Source organism: Rhea americana, unplaced genomic scaffold, assembly GCF_003343005.1.
Source record: "Rhea americana isolate MKP2758 unplaced genomic scaffold, rheAme1 scaffold_140, whole genome shotgun sequence".
NCBI lineage: Eukaryota > Metazoa > Chordata > Aves > Rheiformes > Rheidae > Rhea > Rhea americana.
In genome coordinates, this window is record NW_028185484.1 from 2,478,620 (window position 1) to 2,488,579 (window position 9,960).

Consider the following 9,960-nt stretch of genomic DNA (forward strand, 5'->3'; position numbering starts at 1 on the left):
CCCCCCGCCCCGGCGAGCCAGCCGAGGCCAGGGCGCCCTTGGGCCCCTGGCGAGCCGGGCTCCCCGGGGGCCGTCCCGTCCCGTCCCATCCCGTCCCGTCCCGTCCGGCGGGGGACGGAGGCGGTGGGAGCCGTCGGCCCTGGCCCGCAGCACGTCGGGGGGCGTTTTTGATTTTCTGCCTCGCGAGGGGGCTTTTACCGTCCTCCTACTGACGCAAAGGGGCTCCGGAGGCCTGCGCTGGCCGGGATATTTTTTTTTCTTTCTTTTTTTTCCCCTCCTCCAGCTCTGATTTGAAAGGCCGTGTCGCCGACGCTGCCCATCTCCTCCCACCGCCGGGTGCTAACAGGAGCCGGACTCACCCGCAGCGGGATCGCCCGAGCCCACCCCTTCCTCCCCGGCCCCGCCAGGACGCGCGGCCGCCGCGGCGGAGGGAAGCCGCCGGTGAAAAGCSGCGGGGCGGATTTTGCCTTTTCGCTCCGCCGGGGCTGGCGCCCTCATGCGTGACACAGCCCCGGCTCTGCGGCTCCGCCGGGCGATGGCCACGCGCTGAAGATGTCCGCGTCCAGGCTCAACGGCGTCAATGGGTTTCTGGAGGAGGGCAGGATGGAGGCGGGCGACATGGGCAGGATCCTCCGCTGCCTGGAGATGGGCACCGTCCTCACCTTGTTCTACCAGAAGAAGTCGCAGCGGCCGGAGCGGAGGACCTTCCAGGTGAAGCTGGAGACCCGGCAGATCATCTGGAGCCGCACRCCCGAGAAGGTGGAGGGCGACAGTGAGTATCCGCGGGCGGTGGAAGAGGCCGTGGGATGCAGCCGGCAGCTGGTGCCGTTCCCCGGGCGCCTGGCACAAACGCCGGAGGAGAAAGCGGCCGGAGCGGGTGGGCACCGAGCGATGCTCACGTCCTCCTCCCCGGCACGCTCGGCCGGTGACTCCCTGTCACCGGGCACCGGACAGGCTGGGCGGACGCTGCTGTTTCGGCAACGACAAGTTGCAACGAGGCGATGGAGATGGCTTTTAATCAGTGCCCAGCGCCCGCCTCGGCCGGCTCCCGGGGCGCTCGCAGCTCCCGGGGGGCAGCCGGCCACGGGCTGGGGCGCCGCGGCGGCCCGGATGCAACAGGCGGCCGAGCCGTGGGTCGCGGTCGCCTCGTGGGGGGACCCCGGCTGGTGGGCAATGCCAAGGTGAACACAACTCCCCGACGAACGTCCTGGCTCGACCCGCTTTTCCCCGTTTCCCGGGGTGAGCTCGGGGGAACCGCTCCGTTCTGCCGTTTCTTTCCACGACGCCGAGCCCCGCGAGGCTGCCGCGCCCCCGCTCCCCCTCCTTGGTGCCCCGTGGGCTCCGCGGGGCTGCCGTAAACCCCGCGCCGTCCCGGCAGAGCCAGCGCGATGTGCCGGGCCTGGGGGGTAAACCCGGGCCGCCGCCGCGTGCCGGCTGCGCGAGCCCGCGCGTAGCCCGAGGAGCAGCCAGACCATCCCAGTGCGTGCTTTCAACGCAAAATTTAGGTGGCATCTGAGCTGGATGTGAGAACTCCCCACTTAAGCATGGCCATCCACCTTAGTTGTGGATTCACGGGTGTCTAGTAGGCTGTCGGTGCCTGCTACAGTTTCTCCTCCAGCCAGGCTTTGGTAGGGGCTCTGCACTGTGCCCAGCTCTGTATTTTTGCTATGTAGAAAGTTGTTACCTTGAGGCTTGCACTTCCTCTTCAGTTCAGCCAAAAATAGCCAGTGGATTAAAAAATGCAAGCGGGGAGGTCACACAGAGCTGTACAAATAAGCCCTGCACGGACAGGAAACCAATTCCGATCCATCTTTTCTCTTGGACAAAGGCAGAAGCTTCCCTGGAGTTTTTGGAAGATGGTAGATAGAGGTGGCTTTTGCCAGGGGGTTTTCGGCTTGTGATATCTTCTAGTAGTCATCTGGGGCATTGCAAAATGTTGCTACGGGCCCGCAATGCTTCTCCCGTGCAAAGCACAGGGCGGGCGTCGCTGGGCCGGTGGGGCACGCTTTTAACCCAAGTTGCCAAAACGGAGAGATTTAGGCCTCAATTTTCCAAAGCACCGCTAACTTTTGTGCTGCCAGATGTGCGTGGTGGAGCGAAATCCCGGCGCGGTGAAGCCGGGAAGGCTTTCACCCCGGCCTGCAAGTCCCGCGTGCCGCCCGCGCGGCGGTGCGGAGGGCCGGCGCCAGGACCGGCCCGCGAGCTGTAGCTGCAAGGTTGCAGGATCCGCGCTTGCCCGTACGTGCTTGGCGCAGGAGGCAAACTCGCCGCGAACCCGCCGGGGGAGCACATCCCCTCGCCGTGCCACGGAGGAGCTTCATGCACAGAGCAGGAGGAGGAGGGAAAGGCAAGGGGAGGAAGGCCGGGGCACCCAGCGGGCTTTTTCGGAGAGGCGGTGTGATGCACCGAGGCTGGCAATGCGGTCCTGCTGGCACTGACCGCGTTTGGGATGAGCCCCAGCACTGGCAGCTGCTGCAGCCGGGCAGGGCACCTCCTCTAAACCGAGGGCAGCAAGCCCAAGGCCACCAGGGAGCGAGGACATCAGCCTGCCCGTCCCCAACTTGCTGCGTGGGCCCCTGCGGCCCCCGTAGACAGAAAGCTCATGCTCCGCTCATGGAAATAACATGTTTCCTGCTCTTGCTTTTATTTGTGCAGGGCTTGGTCAGGGTTTCGGTGGTTGTTTTTCCCTCCTCCGCGGGCTCGCAGCGCACGAGCATCCCGGCCTCTGGGCCCAGCCAGCATCCTCCRGGTCTGACTTGTCCCGTGCGATGGCCCAAATCACCGTTTGGGACCTAGTGAGCATCCTCTGAGGTCATCCGGGGGGGAAAAAAGGAAAATCTCTCTGGAAATGACAGAATTCCTCTCTCTCATCCCACAGAAAGCTTTTCCCAGGGCAGGGGGAGTTTTACTGGGGCACTGGGACCGTGGGTTCACCCCATGGCAAGCCGACAGGACATCCCACCAGCACCACTGGGGCTGGCGAAATGCACCCGTCCTTGCCCTGGGGGCTCGCTCCCACCCTGCTGCCCGACCTCCCGCCTGCCCAGGCTGTTTTAAATCCTCCCTTCAAAGAGGCGAGCKGCTTGAGAGGGGATTAACAGGGCGGCCGTCAGCGGTGATGTCTCTGTTACGGGGCCGGCAGGAGCAGGGCTGGGATATCGGCTCTCCTAGGGAAGCCCCCGTGCTGGCAGAGGCTAATTTCACGGTTCGTTAACGGCACGATAGGCGCGTGTCCTCRCACCCGTTCGCGCCGAGGGGTCTCTTTCCACCGAACGGCAAGGAGAYGCTCCAAAACGCTGGCTGGGGCAGCAGCCAAGATTAGGAGCTAAGCTAGCGAGGAGCCAAGCTCACGTGGCCTCCTGCATTGCTCCCAAAATGAAACTCTTCCCACCCAAAAGGTTTTCAGCCGGGTGCCCTCGGCAGACCCTGTCCCCCAGSAGCCCACGGCGAGGAGGAGATTTAGCAGCTCCCTGAAAACTGCCAGAAAGGGATCTTTGCAAGAAATTAAAAAAAAAAAATAGGAGTGAAGGCAGTGGGGGCAGGCCCAAGGGTGAGCAKCAAGCAGCAGCCGTGCACGGACACTCGGCTGGAGCAGAGAAGGCTTTGGCGTGCGCAGTGTAGGGAGAAGCAGGCCTTTTCTCGTCTCATGGYGTGGAGAAAGGGCACAGGAAAACCCTCGCTAAAAATAGAGCAGTTTCCAATCTCTGCTTGGAAAATCTCCTGGGCTGCGGTGGGAGAGCACCTCGCGAAGGCTGGCTTGGCTAGCAGGGCCCGGCCCGGCTTCGGAGCCCGGGTTTTAACTCATTTCCCTCCCCTGCCCCACTCCCGGGCATCTCGGAGAGGCTGTTTGCAGCCCGTGGTGGGAGAAACACCCCGCAGGGTGAGCCCTGGCACACCAGGAAGGATTACTGGGGTTTTGCAACGGCGATGGCGAATYGAAACTTGCACCTCCATCCTCACTCAGTTATACATAGGACCATCTGGGGAGGAGGAGAAAATACAGATGTGGTTTAACGCCGCTGGACAGGCAGGAAATGTTTCATTTGGGGTCTGAARTTGGCTTCACAACAGCACAAGGGAGCCCACCGGGGTGCACCCCCTGCTACAGGAGGGGGGCCCGAGCAGCGTCCCCGGGGCTCTCCAGCGTCCCGCGAGAGGGGAAGGAAACCGAGGCGAACCTGGGGGGAGGCGGCGCATGTCGCCCCGGGGGCTCTGCCCGAGGGCAGCGCGATTTCCGAGCACGGCAATTCCCTCCTGGCCGCTTTGCTTCGCTTTTCTCCTAATGCGTGAAGGAAGCGCCCGGGCGCCCGTAGTGCYGATCAAAGCTGCAGGCCAGGCTCCTTCTCGCAGCTGGCCCTACATTACCTTCCCACGCAGGCCACGCTGCCCACGTATTTAAAGTGCTTTTTGTAACATGCTCGATGCTCCCTTCGCGTTAGAAGGGAAAAGGGATTTTTGCAGCTGGAACTGGATTCCAGAGTGTTTTAATAGCCGGGACCCCTGAGACAATGCGGGGAGGAGTTTGGAGACATAGTTCTGACATGATCGCTGCAAATCCGCTGCAGATGTTGTTTCCAGGAAGCCGCCAATGCGTTGTATTGTGCCGCACGCGCCTTCCAGCTCCGCTCCCTCGCCCGTGGCTCGTCTCGACAGGCGTTTTAGTCTTCGCAGCGCCCAGAGTCTTCGTCTGAGGCCAGATGCTGGCAGCACCGGGCCGTGGGGATGGTTTTCTTTCCCTAGGTGGGACGTGCAGACTAGTTCCCCTYGCAGGGTACCTCTGAGCATCAGCAGAGCCCCAGGAGCTGCCAGGCACCAGCTTCTCACCCCTCTCCCGTGCCAGGAGAAGGCTCTGCCTCTGCGGGCGGGCAGGTCCGGCCGATGAGCCGCCATCCTCCAGCCTGCAGTCGGTCCCAAGTATCTGCCCGTCTACACTCAAGGCACGAGCGCGGGCTTGCTCTGAGACTGCAGTGCAGCCTGGAGCAGCCCCGGCACAGGGATCATGTGCCGGCTGTGGCAATGACATGGGTGGATTTTGTTTCCCTGCCTGTGGCCTGTTTCCAAAGAAAAAGTGCACGCGCAGATGCAAACTCCTCCATGCATCAGTTCGCTGTAAAGTGATAAAATACCTCTCTGGTGTCTGGAAAGGTGCCTTGCACGCAGGCAGCGAGAGAAGGTTTTATAAAGTCGCCGGAGTTTTCTGGAGCCCTTCCTCCAAGCAAAACTACTCGACTCCCCATCCTTGCTTGCCACGTCTTTCACTCAGCCTGCTAAAGCAGCTTGATTTTTTCCCCTATCCCTTATTCCTCCATGCGCTCGGCCTTTCCTTCTCCCACTTTTGCCTAGGCAGAAGTTGGTGCCTCGCGACGGGGGAACATTTCCAGAGCTGGCAGACGGCCCCGAGCATCAGCGCCTGGGAGCAGCCCTCGGTCGGTCCTGCACCCCTGTGCCCTTCCCCACCACCGGTGTAGGAAACCCAGCCGGAGCATTTCTGGAAATTCTCCGGGAAATGACCCATTTCCTGCATCACAATAACCTGCGCCACGAACGCAAGTTCGTTAGCTCGGCCTTGGCTGAACAAAGCGCTTTCCGGTGGCGGCGGCCCTCGGCCCTCGCTCCCCGGGGAGCAGAGCTGCTCGGGGGGATGCCCTGTCGAAGGGGGCCCGCATTGGCTACTATTACTAATATTCATATTCGTATTATTATTATTATTATGCTGCCACTGTCCAGCACAGTGGGATGGGCCTGCTCTGTAAAACCAACGGCTGGAAATATCCTCCAGCGTCGCAGCCCTGAGGAAGAGTCCGCTCCGGAAACCCAGCCTTCCTGCCCCGCCGGCGGGGACTTTATATAGCGAGGATAATGAGAGTGCAGGGCGGGCAGGAAAGCAACGCCCTGCGGTCGAGGCTCCCAGGGTTCGAAATTGCCACCTTTGGGCAGATGTCTTCAATTAAACGATGAGCTCAGACTGTCCCGGAGCAGGATTTGCCTTAGAGCAGAGCAGGCGAGCGAGAGCGCCCGGAGGTGTGCTGGCGGGACCGTGCAGAGCTTGGACGAAGCACGCCGAGCAGCACCCGACTGGTCAGCTGTGTGCAGGGACGCCTTGCTGCCGGGTCGCAGCGACGTGGCTCCCTGGAGGACGTGCAGCACTGGTGGTGCCATCATGCACCCACACACAGTGTCATGGCTCCCCAGAGGACATGTGGCACCCATGGTGCCATCATGCACCCATGGGCAGCGCCATGGGGACACTTCATTCTGGGGACACTGCTCCCCAGAGAACATGTGGCACCCATGGTGCCATCATGCACCCATGGGCAGTGCCATGGGGATGCTCTGTCTTGAGGACATGGCTCCCCAGAGGACATGTGCCATCTATGGTGCCATCATGTACGAGTGGGCAGTGCCGCAGGGATGGCCCATTCTGGGGACACAGCTCTCCAGAAGACATACGGCACCCGTGGTGCTGTCACACTAGTGGACGTGCTGCTGCAGGGCTGCGGAGATGTTGTGCTGTGTTGTGTTGTGCCGTGCTGTGCTCTACCATGCTGTGCTGGCTCTGTGTGGGCATCTCTCCCACCTTGGACAACTTGACAGGAGCCTTCCTTGCCCCTTCATATGAGTCCCTCCTCCTTCACCCACAAAATCTTTTTCCATTTTTCTTCCCTTCCCTTCCCTTCCCTTCCCTTCCCTTCCCTTCCCTTCCCTTCCCTTCCCTTCCCTTCCCTTCCCTTCCCTTCCCTAGTTTTCTCCTCTCTTTTTCTACTTTCTTTCTTTTTTTTCCTCCCTCCTTCCTTTCTTCTTTCTTTCCCTTTCCCTTTCCCTTTCCCTTTCCCTTTCCCTTTCCCTTTCCCTTTCCCTTTCCCTTTCCCTTTCCCTTTTTTCCTCATTTCCCTTTTTCCTTTTTCACCTCTCTCTATATATATCTCTTTCTTTCTTTTTCTCCCTTTCTGTCTCTTCCCTTTCTCCTTGGACCCTGTGCACATGCTGTGGCTCTTCCCTGCACATTGCACCAGGCTCCTTTCCCCTGAACCCAGCTCCCTCTGTGCTCCACTGTTTCCTACCCCAGATGTTGATGCCAGTGGCATCGTGAAGGGCCAAGGTCCTGCCCCTTGGGTGCCAGACCATCCTGTCCCATGGTTTCTATACCTCACTGATGTCCCCCTTTTACCCATGTGCCAGCCACCCTATTGCTGTCCCCCATCCTAGAGCATCCCCCTTTGCATCCTCTCCACTGGCAGCATCCCACTTCCCAACCGCATCCCAGAGCCCCGAGTGYGTGGGTGCCCTGGCACTGCCACAGCCCCCTGTCCTGCTGTCACCCACTCGGGTGGCAGGGTCAAAGGGGACAGTCGCATGTCCTTCTCTTCCTGCAGTCGACATTCGGGAGATAAAGGAGATCCGCCTGGGGAAGAACTCACGAGACTTTGAACGCTACCCAGAGGATGCTCGCAAGCTCGACTTCACCATGTGCTTCATCATCCTCTATGGGATGGACTTCAGGCTGCGGACACTCAGCGTGGCCGGTTTGTGGCTTCTTTCCTACCAACCTCAGGTTTTCTCATCCATCTCCATCCCCTGGCCTGGGATATGGCAATGGGAAGAGGCCAGGAGAGGTGTCTGCTTTTGGGGTATCTGCCCCCAGGGCTGGGTTAGCAATACCTGTGATGAAACATCCTGGCCTTACTCAGCCCAGCACTGCCCTTGCCCCATTTCTGCTCATCTCTCCCCACCCCAGCCTCACTGCTCTTTCTCCTTCAGCTTTCTGTGAGGAAGACATCAACCTGTGGATAACTGGCCTCAATTGGCTGGTAGCAGATACYCAGAAAGCCCAGACCCCGCTGCAGATTGAGAGGTGAGGAGAGACCTCTGGCCCAGTGGTGCTGCTCCCTGATACCTTATACAGGGGTCTAGGGGGATGAACACCCCTAGGGTTTGATCCCCCAGGCTGAGCTCCATGTCTTCCTTCCTTCCTCAGGTGGCTGCGGAAACAGTTTGATGCTATGGACAGGTCGCGGGAAGGCAGGTGAGCCACCAGCAGATCCTGGTGGAGCTGAAAGGGACTGCAGGGACTTAATTGTCCTGGTGCCCACCAGCTCCACAGTCTGCACACAGTTTTTCCACCAGCACAAGGAGGAAAGTGGATGGTCCATTAATGCACACCATAAATGTCTCCCTGAGAAACTAAAAAACCCAAGGCAAGACTGTAAACATGGGGATGGGCTACCATTGCCTCCAGATGGGGACAAGCCAGCTTGGGGCACCTAAATGTACTTCCTCTTCCCAACTGTCTGCTCAGGGCTCTCATAGTCACACCAATCCAATGTTAACTACAAGGAGAAAAGGCAAAAAAAAGTGCTTCTGGGGCAAATTCAATAGTGCCTTGCCAGTCCAGGAGGGATTTTAAGGCAGCAGCTGTGAGGAATGCTGTAAGCAATAGTGCTTGGCAATAGTGCTGACCCCCAAAGCTGTTTTTCTTCTCCCTCAGAATATTCAGGAACTAATTGCTGGTATTTTAGGGCTGGCTGTTTTGCTGCAGTCCCCAGGTCCATGGCCTACAGCCTGGATGATGCTGCAGGCCTCAAGCAGCAAGGTGGTGTGTGCAGAAAACCCCAGTGCAGAGGCTGTGTGCCACAGGACTGCCCAGGTGGTCTTGGCTAGCCTTCGGCCTCACCAGCATCCTCACCCCTTGGAAGGGATTGAGCAGAGGGTGCTGAGCTGGTGAGGCTGGAAAAGTGCTGGAGCACAGAGGTCAAGGGAGAGTAGGGRGACTGAGGCAGTTAGAGAGTATTGGAGGCCAGAGATGACTGGAGGGTCAGAGGAAATTGCAGAGATTGGGGGAGTCAAGAGAGACTGGGGGGATCAGGGAGCTGAGGAAAATGGGAAGGACTGGGAAGCAGGGTGTTGAGGTGAATGGGGAGTTGGGGAGATCAAGGGAGTCTGGGGAATCAGGGGACATTGGAGGGATCTGTAGAGATTTGGAATACCATGAGGGCTCCAGGYCCAGCGTAGAAACCCATCCAGGGAGCATCTGTCCTCTGCCCAGACCTTGAGGGTCCTTTGAAGGTCCTGCAGGATCTGGCCAGTGCCCTGATGCCTGCTCACTGTCCTGCAGCATCACAGTGAAGGACTTGAAGGCCATGCTACCCCAGGTGAACTACCGCGTGCCCAACATGAGGTTCCTGCGGGACAAACTCGTGGTAAGGCCCCCTCGGGTGCCCTGGCCACTCAGCCACACAGCACAGCGATGCGGGGAAGGAGGACTCCGCACCGTCATGGGGACATGGGGTGGGACGCTGGAGCAGGCTCCTGTGGGGCATCCCCACGGTGTCTTGAGGTGCAGACCGCTCTCCTGCCGCGTGCCTCRGTGCCCAGCCACCCTCCGACTGCGGTCCCCCGTGCCAGCTGCACTCTCACATGCCACCCTCTATTCCTGGCACAACAGGAGGTGGAAGCCAGGAGYGAGATGACTTTCTCCCACTTCATCCAGTTCTACAAAAACCTGATGTTCGACATGCAGAAGTCGGTAAGAGACACGGCCACGGCCGGTCCAACCGAGTGTCCTCAACTGGTGGCAGCCAGCCCCCAGGCAGCAAAACCCAGTGTCCGCTTTGCCTTGCAGGTCATCGAGCAGCTGGAGCTCTCCTTCCCCCTGCGGTGAGGACCCAGGGGCTCCGCGGCGCTCGGGGACCCCTCTGACGCCGCAGGGCATGGGGGGACGGCATGGGGGGCAGAGCGAAGGGGAGGAGCAGAGGGCTACAAGAGAGTGTGCACGATGCGGTGTCCCCTGCATTGGCTCTCCTTACTCGGGGGTAACGGGACACCACGGACAAGGGCAGGGGGGACAAGGGCAGGAGAGGAGGGAGGGAGCAGAGAGGTGAGGGAGAACTGAGGGGGATGTGAGGGCGGATGTGAGGGCGGATGTGAGGGGATGTGAGGGGGGATGTGAGTGGGGATGTGAGG

General features: G+C 60.1%; 1 protein-coding gene across 2 annotated transcripts in view; it reads left to right on the plus strand.

Moving 5' to 3' along the window:
• The first annotated feature begins 6 nt into the window (after window positions 1-6).
• Window positions 7-9,960, plus strand: part of LOC146599353 (1-phosphatidylinositol 4,5-bisphosphate phosphodiesterase gamma-1-like) — a 26,427-nt gene continuing 16,473 nt past the window's right edge. For both annotated transcript variants that reach the window (XM_085298735.1, XM_085298736.1), the window contains exons 1-7: window positions 7-772; window positions 7,374-7,523; window positions 7,759-7,852; window positions 7,976-8,023; window positions 9,113-9,197; window positions 9,443-9,523; window positions 9,620-9,654. In XM_085298735.1, the coding sequence (XP_085154861.1) occupies window positions 553-772; window positions 7,374-7,523; window positions 7,759-7,852; window positions 7,976-8,023; window positions 9,113-9,197; window positions 9,443-9,523; window positions 9,620-9,654 (713 nt within the window). In that variant the 5' untranslated portion in view covers window positions 7-552. The remainder of the gene's footprint in view (window positions 773-7,373; window positions 7,524-7,758; window positions 7,853-7,975; window positions 8,024-9,112; window positions 9,198-9,442; window positions 9,524-9,619; window positions 9,655-9,960) is intronic.